Source organism: Chiloscyllium plagiosum, chromosome 23 (assembly GCF_004010195.1).
Source record: "Chiloscyllium plagiosum isolate BGI_BamShark_2017 chromosome 23, ASM401019v2, whole genome shotgun sequence".
NCBI classification, from domain to species: domain Eukaryota; kingdom Metazoa; phylum Chordata; class Chondrichthyes; order Orectolobiformes; family Hemiscylliidae; genus Chiloscyllium; species Chiloscyllium plagiosum.
In genome coordinates, this window is record NC_057732.1 from 7,604,900 (window position 1) to 7,628,398 (window position 23,499).

General features: G+C 41.6%; 1 protein-coding gene across 1 annotated transcript in view; it reads right to left on the reverse strand.

The window, feature by feature from the left end:
* Positions 1-6,624: 6,624 nt before the first annotated feature.
* cmasa (cytidine monophosphate N-acetylneuraminic acid synthetase a) overlaps positions 6,625-23,499 on the reverse strand; it is a 39,492-nt gene continuing 22,617 nt past the window's right edge. The window contains exons 5-8 of the mRNA XM_043713426.1: positions 16,894-16,988; positions 13,400-13,547; positions 9,801-9,954; positions 6,625-7,284 (exon numbers count right to left, since the gene is read on the reverse strand). Of these exons, the coding sequence (XP_043569361.1) occupies positions 7,097-7,284; positions 9,801-9,954; positions 13,400-13,547; positions 16,894-16,988 (585 nt within the window). The 3' untranslated portion in view covers positions 6,625-7,096. The remainder of the gene's footprint in view (positions 7,285-9,800; positions 9,955-13,399; positions 13,548-16,893; positions 16,989-23,499) is intronic.

The window sequence follows — 23,499 nt, forward strand, 5'->3', positions numbered from 1 at the left end:
CTGCATGATAACCTTAAGAGAATCCTGAAAGGGGGTATAAGATTCAAAAGTGTCCTTGGGGTGGGAAGGTGAGTCACCGCCTGACATGGAGATGTACGAGGAGAACCTTTTGAATTTACTCACCATGCATGAGGTGCTGTGAAACAGAACACATAATTGAAAACCTGACTCTATAAAATCCGAGTACTGGATGTCTTAAAATGTATAAAGGTAGATTAGTCCCCAGAACCTGATCAGTTGTACCCTTGAACTCTGTGGGAAGCTAGGGAAGTAATTGCTGGGCCCCTTGCGGAGATATTTGGATCATTGATAGTCACAGGTGAGATACCAAAAGACTGGAGGTTGCCACTATTTAATGTGGTGCCACTATTTAAGAAAGATGGTAAGGAAAAGCCAGGAACTATAGACCGGTGAGCCTGTCGTCCGTGGTGGGCAAGTTGTTGGAGGGATTCCTGACGGACAGGGTGTACATGCATCTGGAAAGGCAAGGACTGAATAGTGATAGTCAACACGGTTTTGTGTGTGGGAAATCATGTCTCAGGAACTTGATTAAGTTTTTTGAAGAAGTAATGAAGAGGATTGATGAGGGCAGAGCAATAAACTTGATCAATATGGACTTCAGTAAGGCATTCCACAACGTTCCTCATGGTAGATCTGTTAGCAAAGATAGATCTCATGGAATACAGAACTGGTTTGAAGGTAGAAGACAGAGGGTGGTGGTGGAGGGTTGCCTTTCAGATTGGAGACCTGTGACCAGTGGTGCGCCACTGATGGGTGCTGAGTCCACTGCTCGTCATCATTTATATAAATGATTTGGATATGAACGTAGGAGGTATAGTTAGTAAGTTTGCAGATGTCACCAAAATTGGAGGTGTAGTGGACAGCGAAGAAGGTTACCTCAGTGTACAATGGGATCTTGATCACATGCGCTAATGGGCCAAGGAGTGGCAGATTTAGAAATATGTGCGGTGCTGCATTTTGGAAAGGCAAATCAGAGCAGAACTTATACACTTAACGGTAAGGTCCTGGGGAGTGTTGCTGAACAATGAGACCTTGGTTCATACTTTCTTAAAAGTGGAGTCACAGGTAGATAGGATAGTGAAGACGACGTTTGGAATGCTCTGCTTTATTGGTCAGAGCATTGAGTATAGCAGTTGGGAGGTTATGTTGCAGCAATACAGGATATTGGTTAGGACACTTTTGGAATATTGTGTGCAATTCTGGTCTCCATCCTACTGGAAGAATGTTGTGAAACTTGAAAGGGTTCAGAAAAGATTTACAAGGACGTTGCCAGGTTTGGGGCATTTGAGCTATAGGGGAAGGCTGAATACGCTGGAGCTGTTTTCCCTGGAGTGTCAGAGGCTGAGGTGACCTTTAGAGGTTTATAAAATCATGAGGGGCATGAATAGGGAAAATGTCCTTGGGGTAGGGGAGTCCAGAATTAGAGGACATAGAGTTAGGGAGAGAGGGAACAGATATAAAAGGAACCTTAGGGACAATGTTTTTATACAGAGGGTGGTGCGTGGATGGAAGAGTTGCCAGAGGAAGTGGTGGAGGCTAGTACAATTAAACATTTAAAAGGCACCTGGATGGGTTTATGAATAGGAAGGGTTTAGAGGATATGAGCCAAATGGGATTGGATTAATGTTGGATATCTGGTCAGCATGGATGAGTTGGATCAAAGGGTCTGATTCCATGCTGTGCATTTCTATAGCCCTATGTGGAAAATTGCCCATGCGTGATCTATAAACAAAAATGTCTAATTCAAATTTCCCAATTGCTGTCCTATCAGTCTACTCTCAACCATCAATAACATGATGGAAGGCAAAACTGACAGTGCTATCAAGAAGCACTTACATCGACAATAACCTGCTGGGTTCCATCAATAACCAGTTTGGGTTCCATCAGGACCATTCTTCTCCAAACCTCATCCTGTTGTTGGTCCATGTATAGACAAAAGAGCTAATCACCAGAGGTGAGGTACAAGGGACAGCAGCATTTGACAGAGCATCAGGAAACCCGAGGAAAATGGAAATGACTGGGAGTCGGGGGTGGGCGGTGGGGATGGGGTAATGCTCCACTAGATGGAGTCATAGATGGAGTCTGCAGGGAGAAAGCGAAAGGCTGAGATACCATCGTGCTGGCATAGTACGGGCTGGTTCACAGCATTTGCTCCTCGCCCTGTGAAGTAATTCCACTGCCCACCTCGGACTTCTCAACGTCCAATTCCCCTACCCCCCTCTTTAAGCTCTGCCCACATTTCAAACCTGTCCAAATTTCTTACCTTTTAACATTTTTATTCTGTTTTCCATATGGATGACTTTGTGAAAATGACTTCAGTACAAACTGTCCAACACTGATATTTTACAAGTTTTCAAAAAAGTTTTAAAATTGTTTCAAAGCAGTTAAACTTTTTTTTTGAAAGCCAAACTGCTCAGTTTCCTTTAGGCTCCAGGCTGATTTTATGCAACTTGTCTTAACCTCCTATCGGTCTCGACACATTCAGTAGCCAGGAGTTCCCTTTGTTCCCTCAGTTGCTGGGGTTCAGGGCCACACCAGAGTATTATACAGAGATCTACATTTTCCAATGGAGGTGTCCTGTATCACCACATCAGTTAATTGGACTGCTCGGGTTGAGGTCATTGGTAAATGTCATTAATTCACCCCGAATCACAACATATTGGACCCATGGTTAGGATCTTATGCTTTTCAGATCGAAAGATGGGGTGGAAAGTGAGTAGCCCACTCATTCCCGCTGAGCATGATTGATTGCTGTATCAAACATCTTGAACTCCCGGTAGCAGCCACCCAGTGGGAAGGCAGTCAGTTAGTAGTGTGAAGGCAATTGGCAAACAGCTCTGTAACCAAGTGGGGAGTCTAAGGTGGGACGTCAGGCAGCAGAGGGATTATGTCCCAAAGCAGGTCCCCTGCTCTCTCAATCCACCTTTACTTTTTATTGCAGGCTCACAAGATGAAGCCAAATCACACACTTGCTGCCACGTTCAGCCTTTCTCTAGAAACACTCCCTAACGTTTTCCCATCTGGTTCCCAAGAAATGCAGCGGAGAGTGGAAAATGGCATAGAGGTGGCCCTTTGGTAATTTCAGTGGAGCGTTAATTCGTTGTTCCAAAATGGTGGACAGCCCTCTGATTTCACTTTCTATAATTTCAGAGACTGGTTTGATGGTATTGTGTACCAACACAACATCATCATGCTTTATGTTCAGGTGAGCTGGTGATCCTAATGAACAAGCCTACCCTAGTGCCAACTGGTGAGTTGGAAATAAATAACATCCTATGATTTTGAACTGCACAAACTAGAATCTCTAAACTAATGATCAAAACTATAGCAGGACACAGTAAAATTCCTCCAATAAAGCCATGAGGGAAGGATTGTAACACAATACAAATTATCCCCCAGTTACTGACAGCTATGATCCAGGTATGATTAACAGGGGAGTCATCCAGACTTCTAATTTTGGTGAGATTACTCTATGTGCAGAATTACAATTACTTAGAGACCTCCCACTGACTAACCAGGCCATACCCTCTATCTGTCTCCACCTATCCCCACCTCACCACTCTGCCACTCCAACCCCCTTTATCTGCAGCTGCCCCCAAACCCACCCCCAGTCCTGAAGGGTTACACCCGAAACATCGATTTCTCCACCTCCCCGATGCTGCCTGGCTTGCTGTGTCCTTCCAGCCTCCTGCTTGTCTACCTTGGATTATAATTATTAGCTCATTGAAGAAAAACGTGTTGTCACCTGAAGGAAACAGCCCGACTGTGAAAGATCTTCTTGCAGCTGACTCGATTGGCTGTCTGCGATCCAACGAAAAGCCCAAGGGCCCATCGTGTCATTGTCCCCACGTTCACTGAAAGCCTTAAATTTGTTGGCCTGTACACGAAACATCACAACGCAAACAAACTTGCTACTGCTTTGATGAAGCAACATGGGTATGTATTTAAGCTTGCCTACTGACAGAAACCAGGACCAGTGGGCAGCTCAGGAACTTAAACTCATGTAACTACATCCTGGTCTCTTCCTGCAGCATATTGACCTCTCCTCCTTTTCTCAGCTTTATCCTCAACTTCCAATCACCAAAAAACAAGTGAACTATTAATTCCTCATAAATTGCTCATCCATGGATGGCGACCTGAGGAAGTCAACTTCTCCACCTCCTGATGCTGCCTGACTTGCTGTGTTATAGGTTGGATCTCAAGGGTGAGACAGAATATAGGAAAGAGAGAGTGTTCAGCAGCATGGTGTAAAGACAACAATCTCTCCATCAATATCAGCAAAACGAAGGAGCAGGTCATTGACTTCAGGAACCGGAGTCGACAGCACACCTCTGTCTGCATCAATGGTGCTGAGGTAGAGATGCTGAAGCAGTGTATCAAGTTCCTAGGGGTGATGTTCACCACAAATTGTCTTGGTCCACTCATGTCAACATGAAGTACAACAATGTCTCTATTTCCTCAGGAGGCCAAGGAAATTCATGTCCACAAGGACTCTCACCAACTTTTATAGATGCATTTTGGAAAACATCTTTACTGGATGCACCTCTGTGTGGTATGGTAACAGCTCTTTCTACGAAGCTAAAGACAGTCATGAATACAGCCCAATGCATCAGACAAACCAGCCTTCCATGCACTGACTCCATCTATACTTTCTGCTGCCTCAGGAAAGCAACCAACATAATCAAAGGTCCCTATTCTGAAAACACAGATTCAAGTTCAGTTTCTTCCCCGTTGTTATCAGACTTCTCTCAAAATGTTAATTCTGGTCTCTCTCTCCGCACCTTCTCTGGGTTGTAACAGTGTAGTCTGCACTCTGTATGGTACGATCGGCCTGTATAGCACGCTTTTCATTGTATCTTGGAACATGTGGCAACAATAAGTCAAATCAATAGAACAATGAAAGAATGATGTTGGTTTGCACTTGTGGTGTGTTTATTTACGTATTGCACTTTTGAGCAATGTTTTAAGAAACACTGTAACAATCCATTAATGTTTTTCTACATTTTCTTATATATGCATTTTAATTAATTTAACACCATACATCAGCTCAAGTCTTGAAACATGAATCCCTCTCCAAAGCCATTATTTCTTTTTTGCAGTGAATTATGGATGCTAAGCTTCAAGAGTTGGGAGAGATGAAAAGAAAATCAACTGTTTCCAAACTTGGTGTTAACAGGATCCTAAGAATAAACTGGGTGGATAAACAAACACACATTTTGATAAAACATTTGTGTTTGCAGCAAGCAAAGTACTGTTTGCACCCAACCAGTACCCAACTCCAGTACCCAACACAAAATGCAATTCTGCAACTGCACAACATTTGTTGGATAATCCAGAATGTGCAAAGAATTCCACTGCCAACAAATTTAAGATTATCAATCATGCTCACACTTGCATGCACTGGAAGCTCCATGTATTAATAAAAGTGAGATAGAAAGAGGATATACATGTAGTGCACCTGTTCCAATTTAACAAAATAGCTGACAGTCATTTGGTATTTTGTTTCTCAACAATGTCTTACCAGTCACAGTCAGCCTGCCTGGTTGAAAATTTAAACAAAGTTTGGCTGTTAGCTATCAATTAGCATTTACGCATACATATGCTACATTAATGCCCCAACCAATTAAGATTTGGAGATGCCAGTATTGGACTGGGGTGTATCACTGTATTCTAACAGATGAAATTTAACCCGAGAATGCAACTTTTTTAAAAAGGTTTTGTGATTTACCTGTGAAAGAAGTGAAGCTATCACGGTATTCTAACAGATGAAAGGCTTAACAGACAATCAATTTTTCAATGTATAATTTCAGTTACATCACACTGTAAATTTTTGCTATAAATTCTGTGTGTTAGGATTGAGCCCGCCACTATCACCTGATGATGGAGCGACACTCCGAAAGCTAGTGTGCTTCCAATTAAACCTATTGGACTATAACCTGGTGCCATGTGATTTTTAACTTTGTCTACCAATTACAGTCTGCTTGCCAAGCAACTAGCTCTCTCAGGCACGTGTAAACTCTGATCTTCCCCATGAATTGGCATTCTTGCAAAAGGTCCTGATGATTGCAAGATAAAAATGTTCGACAAAAGTGGACTCTGTTCAGCAGCACTTGAAATTAATGAATTAGTTGTGAATGAGGTTTTGGAATATTGTCTGCCATTCTAATCTCCTTCCTATCAGAAGGAAGTTGTAAAACTTGAAAGGGTTCAGAAATGATTTACAAGGATGTTGCCAGTGTTGGAGGACTTGAACCATAACGTGAGGCTGAATAGACAAGGGCTGTTTTCCCTGGAGCATCGGAGGCTGAGGGGTGACCTTATAGAGGGTTATAAAATCATGAGGGGCATGAATAGGATAAATAGACAAAGGTCTTTTCCCTGGGGAGTCTAGCACAAGAGGGTACAGGTTTAGGGTGAAAGGGGAATAATTTAAATAATACCTAACGGGCAACATTTTCACACACAAGGTGCTGTGCACATGGAATGAGCTGCCAGAGGAAGTGATAGAGACTGGTACAATTACAACATTTAACAGGCATCTAGATGGGTATATGAATGGGAAGGGTTTAAGGGATATGGGCCAAGTGCTGGCAAACAGCACTAGATTAGGTTAGGATTTCTAGTCAGCACAGACGAGTTGGACCAAAGGGTCTGTTGCCGTGCTGTACATCTCTATGAGTCTGGGTTGGGAGTGGGAAAGGGCAGCAATGGAACTCTTTAATAACATCAAATGATGGCTAATGGAGTTCTTCAGACAAGTTATTCACGCAGAAGCCGTGTAGTCTACCTTTCACCAAAGGGGTAACTGAAGAGGAGCAAGAGACCAACAACAAAAGAAGCAACTAGATAACAGTAAAGACTGGCTGAACCAGAATTCCAGTGACCAGGTTATGATCAGAAAATCTAAAAGACCGTGGCCACTTATGCTACTTGGCCCAACACTCAAATGATGAATGCCATACTTCCATTGGCTTAAACAGGAGATAAAATACATTCATTCCCACGAAACAAAATGCAGAGAAACCTGACTTTTAGATTGGGAAAATTTAAATATCATTATTTTGTAGTGTTTCTTTTAGGGCGACTTATTGTCAAGTTTTTCCAAGAGCAGCAGCACATGTTCAACAAATTCTTCCCATGATTTCATTGCACCATTCTGTGTACAGATGTAATTCGCCACTTCGAGGACAGGAGGAGCTGCATCCCGAGGGGCACCTCGAACTTCAGCTCTCTTCAGACACTCAAGGTCATACTCAGTGTTGCCTATTTTTTGTTGAGAGGAAAGAAATGTTGCTGGTTTTGACTTAACATCAATTCTGAACATTAAAACTTTTCAATCCTTAAACATAGTCTATATTCATTATGCATTTTACCTTACAAATTAGCTAAGATGCAGAAACTGTAAAAGGCAGGCTTTAAATGAAATCAGATTTAAATTTGAATAACAATCAATAAAACTAATAGTTTGTGCTTCCCAAGGTAATTAAAACAGCTAATTACACTTCAATCAGGTTTGCTGCATGTAAGAAAAGTCTTTGGGAGGAAGTCTACCTTAATCCTACACTTTTATTGTATCGCCTGTGTAAGGGAGATTCCATGCTCTCTTCAGTTAAGATGGACAGAAAATCATCAGAGTACTTTACAGCAACGTGATTCCCTTCTGTTAATTTTCAGTCCTGTATCACATGCAAAATTTGTATGTGTCTCCTCTGGCCTGGTCCTCCCTGTCACTGCTAGCTCCTAGAGCTTCATAGAACATCCAAGATCTCAATAATTCTCCAATTTAGACCAATTGCATGTCACTGATTTTCTTCATGCCATCTTTGGCTGCACTGCCTTCAGCTGCAAGCTCTGAACTCCGCTCCCACCCCCACAAGACCCGTCCCAAAGCACGCTCCCTTATTCCCAGCCTTTGCAATCATCCCCTCTCTCTCAATATCTCATTATGTAGCTTGGTGTGAACTTGCAATTCATTAACCTCTTTCAGGTGGTTTACAAAGTTAAAAACTGTAAATGCTTGTGTGGTGGTTTAATTACGTTAATTAATTTAGAGATTTCCTGCTGGAGTACTTATTCACGGCGAATAACGTTTCCATATTTTCTGTGCCCAAACAGTAGACTGTCGAGTTTCAGAACAGTAATGCTAACACTTTGGGATACGTTACTTCAGCTACAAACTTCAACAGTTGATGCAGGGCTATTTCTTTATGTGGGAGGTATTATACCTGGTTCCTCTCCAGTCACCATGAAAGCGCATCAGAAAAAAAATTTGTGGTTTACATACACAAACACATACACATACAATGTATAGCAAAGAGAGGACAATCACAGCTGTTCTATGTATACTCCACACAAGACTTCTTTCGTTCCTCTTCATCAAACTGAATTTTTGTAACAGAATGATTTTATAACTTTTTACTGCTCATAAAGATCTTAAGATAAACTTAATTCCTCACCAATAAGGGCATCATCAACAGCACAAAAATTTGAGCAATAAAACAATCATTGATAAAATGCAATAATGTTTCGGGTTATTGATTTGCCATAAGAATACAGATATTTTAGGCCTGTTACTTCCTTTAAAATCAAAGTGAAAGCTTAACAAGTTGCCTTTCTGACAGAGTTTGGAGATTATAGCTGTAATAAGGCCAATAAATGGCTGAAACCATGGGTCCAAACTTCTTTCAGTATTGCAATATTTCAATGTTGCTGTCTCAACATTGTGGGTCTCATCTGGCAGGATTGTACGTCGGGCAACACTGCACCAAACCTACAGCTCTAACATCTTTCTCAATACTCCGATTATTCAAGGAACCTCCTGCAAGTAGACATGTCACGTGTTCATTTCTTAAATGAAAGAAACCCGAGGGCTTGTGGAGGTCATCTGCGAGGAGGGAAAGGTCTATGAAGCAGGTGGAGTTTCAGTTCTGTTGGGGTTCCTGCCACATTCCGATGTGAACTCGAAACTGTGTTTGGGCTGGGCGGGGGGGGGGGTGCAGCACATGGGGCAACTCAAAAGAATTTAATTTAATCCTTTCAAATGTTGATAAATCTTCAATAAAGCAGCCTGTAGAAGCACCAGGATTTCAAGAAGGCATTTAATGATACCACATCAAAGAAAGTAAAAGCTTGTGGTGTAGGGGGCAACATATTAGCATGAATAGAAGATTAGCTAGCCAGCAGCAGAAAACAGAGTGTGCATAAATGGGTCTTTTTCAGTTTGACAGGATGTGATGAGTGGAGTCCCACTGGCGTCTGTGCTGGGATCTCAACTTCAGATTTGATAACAATGACTTAGATGAGGAGAACAAAGGCATGGTAGCTAAAATTTGCAGATGACACAAAGATAGCAAGTTAAATTGTGAAGGTGATACAAGGATGACATGGACAGATTGAATCAGCTGACTGAAATCTGACAAGAGTACAGTGTGAGAAGACATGAATTGACCATTTTAGCAAGAAGAATAAGAAGTGTTATTTGACTGGAGAATAAATGCAGAATGTCACAGTGCAGAGGGATTGAGGTGTTCGAGTACATAAACTGTTATAATGCAGATGCAGCAAGTGATTAAGGCAGCGAATTGAAAGCTTTTATTATGGGGCGTGGGGATTATGATCAAAGGGTAGATATAGCATGTATTTCTATGGAATAAACTCACTGGAAACAATACTGGCACACTGATAAAAGCAGGTTTAAAAAAAGACAAAAGTAACCCAACGACCTTAACACACCAGCCATTTTGTATCCCTTATAGAATTCCTATAACACAAACACTCACCAAAGCAAGCCACATTTTTCCAAGTGATGTCCAACTTATTCACTAAACTTTCCACAGTACTTAATTTGCTCTGTGCAATTTCCATCAATTCTCCTTTTGAAGGTTGCTTCTTGCTGCCATCTTTTGATGTATTGGTGTTTGGAAGGAATTCCACCTAGAGAAAACACAGGCAACAATTACCCCAAATGTTCCTTTATTCCACTAGTACATGTAAAGAGTTGAACAGTGACTCGCTAGTGGACCATTCACCATGATCTACCAATGGATGCTTCACAGGGAGTTCATTTGGTTATTTATGCACTTTTCGGCTGAAAAAAAAATCAAACTGCCTTTTATCCATTTTCCCCATCAGTGTAACTTTAAATGCCAAAGCGGTTGGAGGCCTTTTCACAAGTTTCACGACTTTGGAGAGTGCAGCTTTACTGAAGCAAGTGGGTCAGCCACCAAATATCTGATCTACCTGATTAGAAATATTTAAAGTGGAGAAATGGTATTTTGTGTCGCCAAGGCATCTAGTATTTGAAGATTACTGAATAAATGTTAAAGCAATAATTCTACAATAACTAGATGAAAAATGTTCCTACATCTTTCCTATTTGCATTGTTTATAGGAACCTGTCATTCAATAACCCTTTGGAAGCTTTCCAAATTCTCCATGATTTGATCAACGAGAGTAAACTTAGGCGGACGTATCAATATTTTACATTTAATCATTAACAACTCAAATAAATCAGTATCAATGTGGTATAGATAAGTATTGGTCAGTTTCTGATTAAGTGTTGATGCTACTGCTGTGCTGTAGCTGACAATGTCTCCAAATCAGAAGATTACAGGCTCAAATTCTACTACAGAGACTGTAGTGTACAAACCAGCAAATAATCCAGTGCAATAGTGAAGGATTGCTGCATGGTCACACATACTGCTTTTTGAGTGAGACGTCAAACTATTGATGGGGGGTGGGGGGAGGCGGGAGTATGTGTGCAGAGTGATGCAAGAGCAGAGGCACTCAGGGATGCATCTTCATAAATCTTAGGGCAGGGCAGGTTAACAAGGCAGTGAAGAAATTTGTTTGGCACGACTGGGTGTATAAAAGGGAATATTGGAAACAAAAGTAGACAATGGCTCAGGCTTGACAGGTCAAGTGACACCCTTCCCGCTGACAAGTTTCATGATCTCATGAGATGTGTGGCCAGTAACTTGGCATCCAAGTGAATATAGACGTTCCTAAGGCACAATTCCAAGACCATGGGAGCTCTCCCTGGAGTCCCAGTCAATAACTATCATCAGCCAAGTCTGAACACCTGAAGCAGATTACCTGATCGGTGTCGCAATGTGGTCTGTGTGAACTTGCTGTGCATGCGTTGGTTAATAATTTTCTAAATTGCAATTACCACAATGCAAAATGGGCTATAAAATTCTCTGGGATACCTGATTGTTGTGTCAAGGTGCTATAGCAATGCAATCACTTCCATCCTCCACACATGAAGGAATACCTCCGCTTACAAAAGAAGGAATGGGAATCCTTGAACCTCTCTTCTGCTCAATGTGACGTATGGATTCCCAAAGGTAGGAATCCTAAATCAATAAAACCCCAATGTTGAGCAACAAAGTCTCCAATGGTCTGAAGAAATCTACCATGCCATACGTTAAAAATAGAAAGATTAAATAAGAGATCTCTTAGACAACACCATTTATAATACAGACAGTTATTTTTCCAGTCACATGCCAACTCATAAATTAAATCAATCTGATTGGCAAACCTACCTCAGACTGTCTGAATAAGTGCCGGGCAGACACAGCAGATATAAGCATATAGGTATAGGTTAGTCATTTGTCCAACATGGTTATATTCACATTAAACCAAAACTAAATACCTATTACTAGTCCAAAAGTGACACAGATCAACTGAGTGATACACCTTAGGTTTCTGCTCCCCTGAAATATTTTCTGCAGCGTTCTCATGTACGCTAGTGGTTCCTTTAGCAGTCCTAGTCACAAAAAGCAAAGCCTGCAACAGTATTAGATTAGATTAGATTAGATTAGATTACAGTGTGGAAACAGGCCCTTCGGCCCAACAAGTCCACACCGACCCGCCGAAGCGAAACCCACCCATACCCCGACATTTACCCCTTACCTAACACTATGGGCAATTTAGTACGGCCAATTCACCTGACCCTGCACATCTTTGTGACTGTGGGAGGAAACCGGAGCACCCGGAGGAAACCCACGCAGACACGGGGAGAACGTGCAAACTCCACACAGTCAGTCGCCTGAGGCGGGAATTGAACCCGGGTCTCTGGCGCTGTGAGGCAGCAGTGCTAACCACTGTGCCACCGTGCTCACTGCTCCCTGCCAGCTACATCTGTGGTGAACTCCATAACTAGATAAATGAGATTTAAGATGATCGGTAAAAGAAACTCATTATGCAACAAGTGCCTGGGATAATGATAAGAGGCGGTGATGACAGCCTTCAGCCCATTTTACCAGTTAATCAGATTATGCTAATACATTCCAGTGCTCCAATTAACTTACTCGGATCCATATTCCCTGGATTCTTATCGAGCAACGATTGATCAGTCTTAGTCGTTAATTTCAGTTCATTGGCATTCACAACACCCTTGTTCTGCAGTATTTTTTTTTAAATGGTAATGATTCTTGAGTTTTCTGATATCTCCAGAACTGGTTGTCTTGCTCCACTGTATAGCCATTTTACCATTCCCCTATTATCCGTTGTATAGCCATTTTACTATTTCCCTATTATCCATTCCTTCCCCAACTGCATCCATCTTCTGTGGACCCCACGTTCTCTTTACCACTTGTTTTTGCCAAAGAGATAAATTAAAAAGAACCGTCACACTCTTCCTTTGGAGTTGAGACTTTCTAGAAGTGGAATTAACTTTTGACTTAGAAAGGGCTTTGGAAGAAATGGGCAAGTGGGTGGCTCTTTTAAAGGCACAATTTTATAATCATCACTCTCTTAAAGTGGAATTAGAAATGATTTTTCATCACAGGATTACAGAAGAAAAGGCTTTCTTTCTTCCCTCCTTGAAGAGCTATTGGTCAGCTCCCCTTGTACTTCATGAGGCTCAATGCCACATGGGTGGCATGGTGGCTCAGTGGTTAGAACTGCTGCCTCACAGCACCAGGGACCTGGATTTGATTCCGGCCTTGTGCAACTATCTGTATTGAGTTTGCACATTCTCCCTGTGTTTGCGTGGGTTTCCTTCCACAGTCCAAATATGGGCAGGTTAGATGCATTGGTCATGGGAAATGTAGAGTGGTAGGAGAATGGATCTGGATGGGATACGCTTCAGAGGGTCAGTGTGGACCTGTTGGGCTGAATGACCCGTTTCTACACTGTAGGCATTCTATGATTTTGTTTGATGCCACTCTGTGAAGCACCATTGGCTATTTTAAAATGATTCTAAAGGATCCTTCATTTAGGCAATTATTTTTGGCTGCCAGCAATCAAAGCTCTTTTTGTATCTCAACAATGATTCTGGTTAGAACACACTCCAGTAACCACAAAATATTTTCAATGTTGGGCCTGTTATTAGTATAGGAAAATGCAAGTTACAAAACAAAAAACAGTATTCGCACCGAAACACTTCTGTTCTTCAGCAATTGAAGGGTTGAAAAACCAAGCACATCAGCATTCCGTTTGTTTGAGCTTAGGACTTCCACAAGCTGCTCATCCAGGTTACAAACTAGGAGCTTTATTTCTGCGATCTTGCCATAGTAACCATATCTATAAGAGAAAGAGAAAAGAGACAACCAATTGGGTCCAAACGGAAATTGGATGTGCACTTGAAGGAAATGAAACTGCGAGGTCAAAAAGGTGAGTGGATTGCAATGCAGACAGCCCGCAAGGACTCAAGGGCTGAATGACTTCCTTCTGTGCCACAAGTAACTCAATGATTGTAATAGTGAGCAGTGTAGACAGTCATGTGAAACAATAAAACCTTGATCAGTCAGAGAATCTGTTAGTTGGGATTCATCATTAATTTTTACCTAAGAATAAACATTTGCTGCATGGTACTAAACCAAGCCGATCACACCGCAACCTTACACAAGGAGTGATATCCTGTTCTTTGTGTAGAATGTCAACAACAATGTGCTTGGGTATACTCACACAGACTATGCAGAATGTCACCATGCAGGTACAGCATTAGGAAGGCAAGTAATATGCTGTTCTTTATTGTCAAGGACTAGGAGTATAAGAGTTTTTGTCATAATTACGCAGGGTTTTAATGGAACTACATCTGCAGCATCAGGGACAATACAGTGAAGGTTCACTAAAATAGCCCCGGGATGGAAGGGTTGTAATATGATGAGGGGTTGAACTAAAATGCTCTATGTTCTCTGGAGTTTAGGAGAATGAGAGGCAATTTGATGAAACTATGCAATACCACTAGGCCATCATCTTCCCTTATCCTAGTCTCTCCTACAAGTGGAAACATTTTCTCCATAATCACTCTATCCCGGCCTCAGTATTCTGAAAGTTTCAATGAGATCCCTCCTTATCCTTCCAAATTTCACAGACCCAGAGTGCTCAACCACACCGAAGACTGTTATGTATAAATTGCAGAGCCCCCCTGCAGAAATATTTGTATCATCTATAAATACAGGTGAGGTACCAAAAGACTGGTGAGGGGCTAATGCTGTGCCTTTGTTTAAGAAGGGTTGCAAGGATAAATCTGGGAACTATAGACCTGTGAGTCTTGACATTGATGTAAGCTGTTGGAGGAGATTCTGAAAGATAAGATTTATATGTAGTTGGAGAGGCAAGGAATAATTAGGGATACTCAGCGTGGTTTTGCAAGAGGGAAATCATGATCCCTCCATACCAGACAACCTCCTCTGCACCCTCTCCTAAGCATCCACATACTTTTGTAATGTGGCGACCAGAACTGTACGCAGTTTTTCAAATGTGGTCAAACCAAAGTCTTACACTACTGTGACATGACCTGCCAACACGTGCACTTAACACTCCACCTGATGAAGGAAAGCATGCTATATGCCTTCTTGACCACTCTGTTGACCTGCGTTGCCACCTTCAGGGAATAATGAACCTGAACACCCAGATCTCTCTGTACATCAATTTTCCCCAGGACTTTTCCCATTTACTATATAGTTCGCTCTTGAATTGCATCTGCCACAAAAAATTGCATCTACTGTACAGTTTGCTCACGTATAGAAGACTGTGGAGTCTTCATTTTGAGTGCATTTAAGACCGGGGTAGACAGACTCTTGATCTCTCAGAATCAAGGGAAATGGGGGTGAGGCAGGAGTTGTGGCCCTAGAGCACCAAGACTGCACTGATTGATTCTACTGTTACGACATTGCGATGAACCCTTCTGTTAATTAAACCAAACACTCAGGAACGCTCACCGACCACATAATCTGTTAAAATACAAGTGACAGAACTTCCAAATTCCACCATTCAAAGAAAATGATATCAATTTATTCCTTAACTCAAAGTGAATATTAAAACATAACTTTTCACAACTCTAAGTTTAAAAAAACGGAAGCAACCTCATTGAGACAAAAACTTCATTCGGGGCTTGACAAGGTATATATTCAGATCATCTCCCCTTACTGTGGAGTTGTGAATGCAGTTCATGGACACAAGAATTTGGCTATTCAGAATGAAGGTGAGAAGGAATTCCTTCACACAGGAGATGGCGAATCTTCTACTGTACATTCAAGACGTAAATCAAACACTCGGAGTCACAGGGTGTGAGAACAGGGCAGGAGACTGCAGTTGAGATAGATCAGCTGCCATCTGACTGAAAGAGCTCGAGGGCTTACTCCTGTTCCTATTTTATATTACAGTAGGAGGACGTATGGCCCAACAAGGAAAATGCTGCGAAACTGAAAACTAAGTCAGAAAAGGTATTTTTTAAAAATAAAAGTCAGTTCTGCAAGAAACAGCTGATAATCTACAAAAACAAATACTTCCTCTTCAGTCATCACAATGAATGGAGAACGAAGTTCTGTTGGTGCAGTGACTTTGAACCCTGTCTAGGGAACAAACTGGGTCCTTTTCCAGTGTTTTTCCGTCAACAGATTCCAAGAAATTTAGGATGTGTGTGTGGGGAGTCCAAATACTGGTAGAAGTTAGCAGCTATGTTTACAAAAGTGGAGCAGAACAGTGATGAGGTTCTGGCTAGTCATTCTTTCAATGCCCTATATTTCAATGTAGTGCCCAAGACTTAAATGCAATGGAAATTAAGTAACAGTCGTGCAGAAAAAACATACATCAAGTTGAAGCATAAGATTCTAAAACAAATGTAGCAAAGTGGTCAAATATTTCTCTGCGAAAACAACAACAAAAGAGAGAGATCACAAGAGAACGAAAGACCGCTTAAAAGAGCAACAGCATGAGAGAGATAAAGCGCTAACGAGAGAGTGTGCATACAAGAGACAGACTGTGCGCGAGAGAGTGCATGATTGACAGCAAGAAGGCAAGCAACAGCGAGAGACTGTGAGCAGTAAGAGCATAAGCAAACAAGCAACAGCAAGAACGTGAAATAAAGAATATGAACAAAGTCGATGCGTATGAATAGTGGAAAAGGAAATCAAAGATGAACTCGCATTACATACATTTTCAACAACATTAAAACAGGCCAATTACAGCCAGAGTACTTTAAAAACTGTAATTATTGTTTTAGAAGGAAATACTGTAACTGATCCACATACCCACAGAAATTAACTACCTGTTTTAGTAACCTTAAGTGCAGGGGATATATCCCTGTATGAAAAAAAACTGGAGGTACATCTCAGGAAGAAACCTTTCAACTATAGTGTTGCAGTAGGCATTACTGGATCAATCCTGACGCTCTTAAAATTGACACTTGTTTGGTGATATTCCATACATCTGCAGCATGGAAGAATTCTGGAATGAACATTTCAGCAAATGGAGAAAGACTTCGTGTTGGAAAATTAATGCCCATATAATCGACACATTACAAAAATATGGGACCTGATCATCACGTGACAATGAAATTACTCAAAAAATATTTATTTGAGTGCTGCAGTTGATTATATATTGAAATTCCAGCTTTTTTTAATTCCGTGAATTTGTGCGTTACCTCTTTACTCTCTGTTCAGCAATTGGCCAGTCAATGTCTACATCGATATCAACACTGTATTCTGACTCCATTTCATAGTAGGTTATTTTACCGCCCTAGGTAAGAAAACAATTAGTGACGGTAAATGTCCACATGGATAGGAATACAAAAACTCTCTCAAGTACAAATGAACCACCTTCCACAGTACACCAATAATTTGCATTTGAATCATCACTTGTTTATATTTGTAAGCACAGCAGCCATTTGTGCACAGTAACATCTCATGACAAAAACAAATGGTCACATAATCCTGTGGGTGAGATGTTAAACCATGCATCCTTACTGGTGAAAACAAAAGATACTACGGCACTGGTTCTAGGAGTAGGAGAGTTCTCATTAATATCCTGGACAAGATCAGCCCCAACTGATGTCACAAACAGACTACCTGGTCATTTGTGAATCTGTTGCTGCTTTAAGGACCTTGCTATGAGTACTAAGTTAGCTGTAAAGCATTGGGATATACTGTCATGAAAGGCTTACTAAAACAACGTTACTTCTTTCTCAATCTGCTTCCAGAAACAATATCCTTATCCAACAATTTAGCAAAGATTAGTGAACTGAAAATGCCTGTGTTAGTGGATATTCATGTCTGACAGAAGTTAACCAGCTGGTTCAGGTGTTGTGCCAGAGAGCCAAGTGTCAGCCTGTTTCAAGGTTTCGCTGCTTTAATCGCAGTAAGTGAAGTCACTCTGGGAATTAGGGAGTCATAGAGTCAGAGATGTACAGCATGGAAACAGACCCTTCAGTCCAACCTGTCCATGCCGACCAGATATCCCAACCCAATCTCGTCCCACCTGCCAGCACGCGGCCCATATCCCTACAAACCCTTCCTATTCATATACCCATTGAGATGCCTTTTAAATGTTGCAGTTGTATAGCCTCCATTTCCTCTGGCAGCCCATTCCACACACTTATCACCTTCTGCATGAAAAAGTTGCTCCTTAGGTCTCTTTTATATGTTTCCCCTCTCACCCTAAACCTATGCCCTCTAGTTCTGGACTCCTCGACCCCCGGGAAAAGACTTTGCCTATTTATCCTATCCAGGCCCCTCAATTTTGTAAACCTCGATAAGGTCACCCCTCAGCCTTCAAGTTACTAAATCAATCAGCATCACCTTGCCATATGTGGACGTTTCTACCAACTACTACGGCAAGTTTCCATTTTAAAACTTTCAAAGTCCTACAGAAACTGCATTAAACCCCAGACAGCTGAAAGATCCAAATTATTTGTTGATATGGGACATGGACAGTGAAAATGCAGAAATCTCAGGGGATTCATGCAAGTAAACTATTTTGCATATTGCTTATATATCAAAATGTCGCACTGTACAAAGTGAAACAAGAAAACTGACATGTAGTTTATTTCAGGAATTTCAGACAGGAGTGGGTTGGACAGGCACTGGCCACTTCCTTCACCCGGCTATAGGGAAAAGTTCATTTACGTCTTGTTGTTCTCTTAAGGGTGGAAGTTTAATTTTCCATTCTTGACAGCAGCAATTAACTAGATCAGATATACCAAAGAATCCTTTTCAGAACACCATTTATTACCAGCAAATCACGAAGTGTCAGATTTGCACTTCTATATTGCCACTATATTCCTGTATGGAAATAGGATCACAATCCTGCTTCCTCTACCAGAAAGTCAGCACTGCTCTGACAGCTCTTTGATCTTTGCCTTGCTGCATTTACAAATTAGCTTACAGACCGGGCACGTGCAGATCTCACCTGTTTAATTGTCAGGACGCAATTGTTTATTGCCCATTGCTAATCACTCTAATGAAAGAAAGAGCTGCAGTCTGCATGAAAAAGGGTGTCCCATAATACCGTATGCCAGATTTTGATCCAGCAACAATGAAGAGATGTTGATTGATTTCCAAGTCAGACGGGTGTGCCTACTTAGGTTTTTGGGGAAGGGGTGTGGGGGTGACATCTCAAGTTTGGGTCATGTTGCACAAGTGGTTTTGGGATCTCAGGCAATCAGATTTCTGGAGGGGATTTCACTCTTGTTCTTTGTGGAGGACTTTAGTAGTATTTGCGGCATCTTTCGAGGGTGACTGCAGCCCTGCCCCTTACGTTAACCTATTCGAACAGAACCCTACCCTTGAAGAGACACGTCTGCTGTGTTCTTTCTACTTGAGCAGCTTCTCAGAATACTTTGACTACCAGGTATGTGGACTTGATCCAAATGTTAAGCGGACAATAGATCTTAATGTTAAATGGAAAGGATAGGGTTTTGTTAGCAGATGCTACCAAGTCAATTCTAAATAATGTATCTCACCTTTACCCAGCATCCGTATTGTGGTATCCTATCAATTTATCATAGAAGCTTTGTCATCTTGTGTGATATTGCTGTTTCTAACCAAAGTGTTAAGCATCTCAGTTTCTACTGTCATTCCCTGTCTCGCTCCACAGCAGTACTCCAGGGCCAAAGATGTTTATCAAGAACAGAGGGTTGAGTTATAAAGAAAGGCAGAGACATTTTTCACTGGAACGTAGGAGGTAGGGGGTGACCTTACAGAGGTTTATAAAATTGTGAGGGGTACAGGTAAGGTTAACAGTAGGTGGCCTTTCCCCTAGAATGGGAGATTTCAAGACCAATAGGCATATTTTTAAGGTGAGAGAGATTTAAAAAGGACACAAGGGCCAAATTTTTTGTTTAAAGAGGTTGGTTCACATGTGGAATGAACTTCCAGAGAAAGTGGTGGATACGGGGACAGTTACAATGTTTAAAAGACATTTGGATAAGTTCATGAATAGAAATGTTCGGAGAGATACTGACCAGTGTAATCAGGTGAGATTGGTTTAGTTTGGAATTATGGTCATCATAGACTGGTTGTGCAAAGGGTCTGTACGTCTGCTGTATGACTCAATGACCCATGTCCCATGAGAGAATAAAAAAGGACCGGTCTTTCATATATCAGAATCTACTGGAAAAAAGGATTCTGGGTAATCCAAGATGGAGGACAGGAAACATTTCTGGCTATAACAGGCTGCTCATGTTTGAGGTATTTTAGGTGTTGGAGGTGATTTCCTCAAGTTCCAGGAGCAGCAATTACTGTTTGTATGCTGTTGCTGTTGGCAGTTTGGAGAAAAAAGTCAAAACAACGGCAGTTTTAAAAGGGAGAGGCACAGACAAAGGCGGCACATGGTGAGGTCAGTGCAGGAGAGAGACACACACTGCTAACTGACACAGCAGTGAACCTGCGCAGTTACTGCCTTTGTTGTTTGAATTCATGTATCGCTGGATATTGGAGTACATCTGGGAAAGTTACCAAACAGTGAAATTCACAACTGATCTTGGAGGAACCTGTTGTTTGGAAGAGGTCACAGCACAGAGACAGCTAAGTGAATGGTTAAGTGTGACCTTGCTATAAGTCTGTAGTAGTGAGTAGAATGCATTCTTTCTTGATTATATGTTTTATTAAAATACGCCTGTTGATTAAATTTAAAAATATAAGCCAAAATTATTAAGTTAGCCTTGAGTAATCTTTTGTAGAGGAATAAGATGGTGCTATTTTCTGGGTCTGCAGACTGGAAGAAGCAAAAATGGTCCTCAGTAGAGTGATATGCTCTTCTTGTCAGATGTAGGAGTTTGGGAAGAGTTTGTGTTACTGAGGATTATATCTGCAATAAATGCAGTTGGTTGCGAATCCTATTATTTCGAAGGAATGGTTGGAGTGACAGTTGGAGGCAATGAGGAATATAGAAGAGCAAGGGGACGTGATGGATGGTAGTTATCGGAAGGGAGAAAAGTCGCAGATAAAGTCACATAGACGGGTTAACTCCAGGAAAAGTAAGAGGTAGGCAAGTAGTGCAGAAGTCTTCTGTGGCCATCTCCATTTCAAACAAGCATGCTGTTTTGGAAAATGTAGGTAGCGATGGATTCTCAGGGGAACGTAGCACGAACAGCCAAGTTTCTGGTATTGAGACTGGCTCTAATGCAATGAGGGATACGTCAGGTTCCAAGCAATCAATTGCATTAGGGGACACTCTAGTCAGAGGTACAGACAGATGTTTCTGTGGCCAGTAGCAAAAAAAAATAGTGTGTTGCTTCCCTGGTGCCAAGATCAGGGATGTCTGAGAGGGTGCAGAATGTTCTCACGGGGGAGAGGGCTCAGCTGGAGGTTGTTGGTTCCAATGTGTACAATGACATAGGAAGGGAAAAGGATGAGATTCTGAAGGGTGATTACAGAGAGTTAGGCAGGTATTTAAAAAAAAAGGTCCTCAAGAGTAGTAATATCTGGATTACTCCCAGTGCTACAAGTTAGTGAGGGTAGGAATAAGATAGAGCAGCTAAATGCTTGGCTGAGTTGCTGGTGTATGGGAGAAGGATTCACATTTTTGGATCATTGGAATCTCTTTTGGGCTAGAAGTGAGCTGTACAAGAAGGATTGCATCTGAATTGGAAGGGGACTAATATACTGGCAGGGAGATTTGCTAGAGCTGCTCGGGAGGATTTAAAATAGTAAAGAGGGGAGGTGGGACCCAGGGAGATAGTGTGGAAAGAGATCAGTCTGAGACTGGTACAGTTAAGAAAAGAAACGAGTTAAACAGTCAGGGCAGGCAGGAACAAAGCAAAGAACAAGGTAGGACTGATAAATTAAACTGCATTTATTTCAATGTAAGGGGCCCAACAGGGAAGGCAGATGAACTCAGGGCATGGTTAGGAACATGGGACTGGGATAACATAGCAACTACAGAAACATGGCTCAGGGATGGCAGGACTGGCAACTTAATGTTCCAGGATACAAATGCTACAGGAAGCATAGAAAGGGAGGCAAGAGGGGAGGGAGAGTGGCATTTTTGATAAGAAATAGCATTACAACTGTACCGAGGGAGGATATTCTGAGAAAACATCCAGGGAGGTTATTTGGGTGGAACTGAGAAATAAGAAAGGGATGATCAACTTATTGGGATTGTATTATAGACCCCCTAATAGTCAGAGGGAAATTGAGAAACAAGTTTGTAAGGAGATCTCAGCTATCTGTAAGAATAATAGGGTGGTTATGGTAGATGATTTTAACTTTCCAAACATAGACTGGGACTGCCATTGTGTTAAGGGTTTAGATGGAGGGGAATTTGTTCAGTGTGTACCAGAAAATTTTCTGAGTCAGTATGTGGATGTATGTAATAGAGAAGATGCAAAACTTGACCTACTCTTGGGAAATAAGGCTGGGCAGGTGACTGAGGTGTCAGTGGGGGAGCCCTTTGGGGCCAGCGACCATAATTCTAGTAGTTTTAAAATAGTGATGGAAAAGGATAGACCAGATCTAAAAGTTGAAGTTCTAAATTGGAAAAAGGCCAATTTTGATGGTATTAGGTAAAGACTTTCTAAAGCTGATTGGGGGCAGGTGTTCACAGGTAAAAGGGACGACTGGAAAATGGGAAGCCTTCAGAAAGGAGATATTGAGAATCCAGAGAAAGTATATTCCTGTTGGGGTGAAAGGAAAGGCTGGTAGATGGAGTGAATGCTGGATGACAAGAGAAATTGAGGGTTTGGTTAAGAAAAAGGAAGCATATGTCAGACATACACAGGATAGATCGAGTGAATCCTTAGAGTATAAAGCAAGTAGGAATATACTTAATAGGGAAATCAGGAGGGCATAAAGGGGATGGGAGATAGCTTCGACAAATAGAATTAAGGAGAATCCAAAGGGGTTTTACAAATATATTAAGGACAAAAGGGTAACTAGGGAGAGAATAGGGCCTCTCAAAGATCAACAAGGCGGCCTTTGTGTGGAGTCAAAGGAGATGGGGAAGAGACGAAACGAGTATTTTGCATCAGTATTTACTGTGGAAAAGGATATGGAAGATAAAGCATATAGGGAAATTGATGGTGACATCTTGAAAAATGTCCATATTACAGAGGAGGAAGTGCTGGATGTCTTGAAACGCATAAAAGTGGACAAATTCTCAGGACCTGATCAGGTGTTCCCTAGAACTCTGTGGGATGCTGAGGAAGTGATTGCTGGGCCTTTTGCTGAGATATTTGTATAACCTATAGTTACAGGTGAGGTGCTGGAAGACTGGAGGTTGGCTAATGTGGTGCCACTATTTAAGAAAGGTGGTAAGGACAAGCTAGGGAACTATAGACCAGTGAGCTTGACATCGGTGGTAGGCAATTTGTTGGGGGGAATCCTGAGGGACAGGATGTATGTGTATTTGGAAAGGCAAGGACTGATTAGGGATAGTCAACATGGCTTTGTGCGTGGGAAATCATGTCTCAAACTTGATTGAGTTTTTTTGAAGAAGCAACAAAGAGGATTGAAAAGGGCAGAGTGGTAGATGTGATCTATATGGACTTCAGCAAGGCATTCGACAAGGTTCCCTATGGGAGACTGGTTAGCAACGTTTGACCTCATGGAATACAGGGAGAACTAGCCATTTGGATGCAGAACTGACTCAAAGGTAGAAGACCTTTGAATGGTGGTACAGGGTTGATTTTTCAGATTGGAGGCCTGTGACCAGTGAAGTGCCACAAGGATCAGTGCTGAGTCCTCTACGTTTTGTCATTTACATAAATGATTTGGATGTGAGCATAAGAGGTACAGTTAGTAAGTTTGCAGAT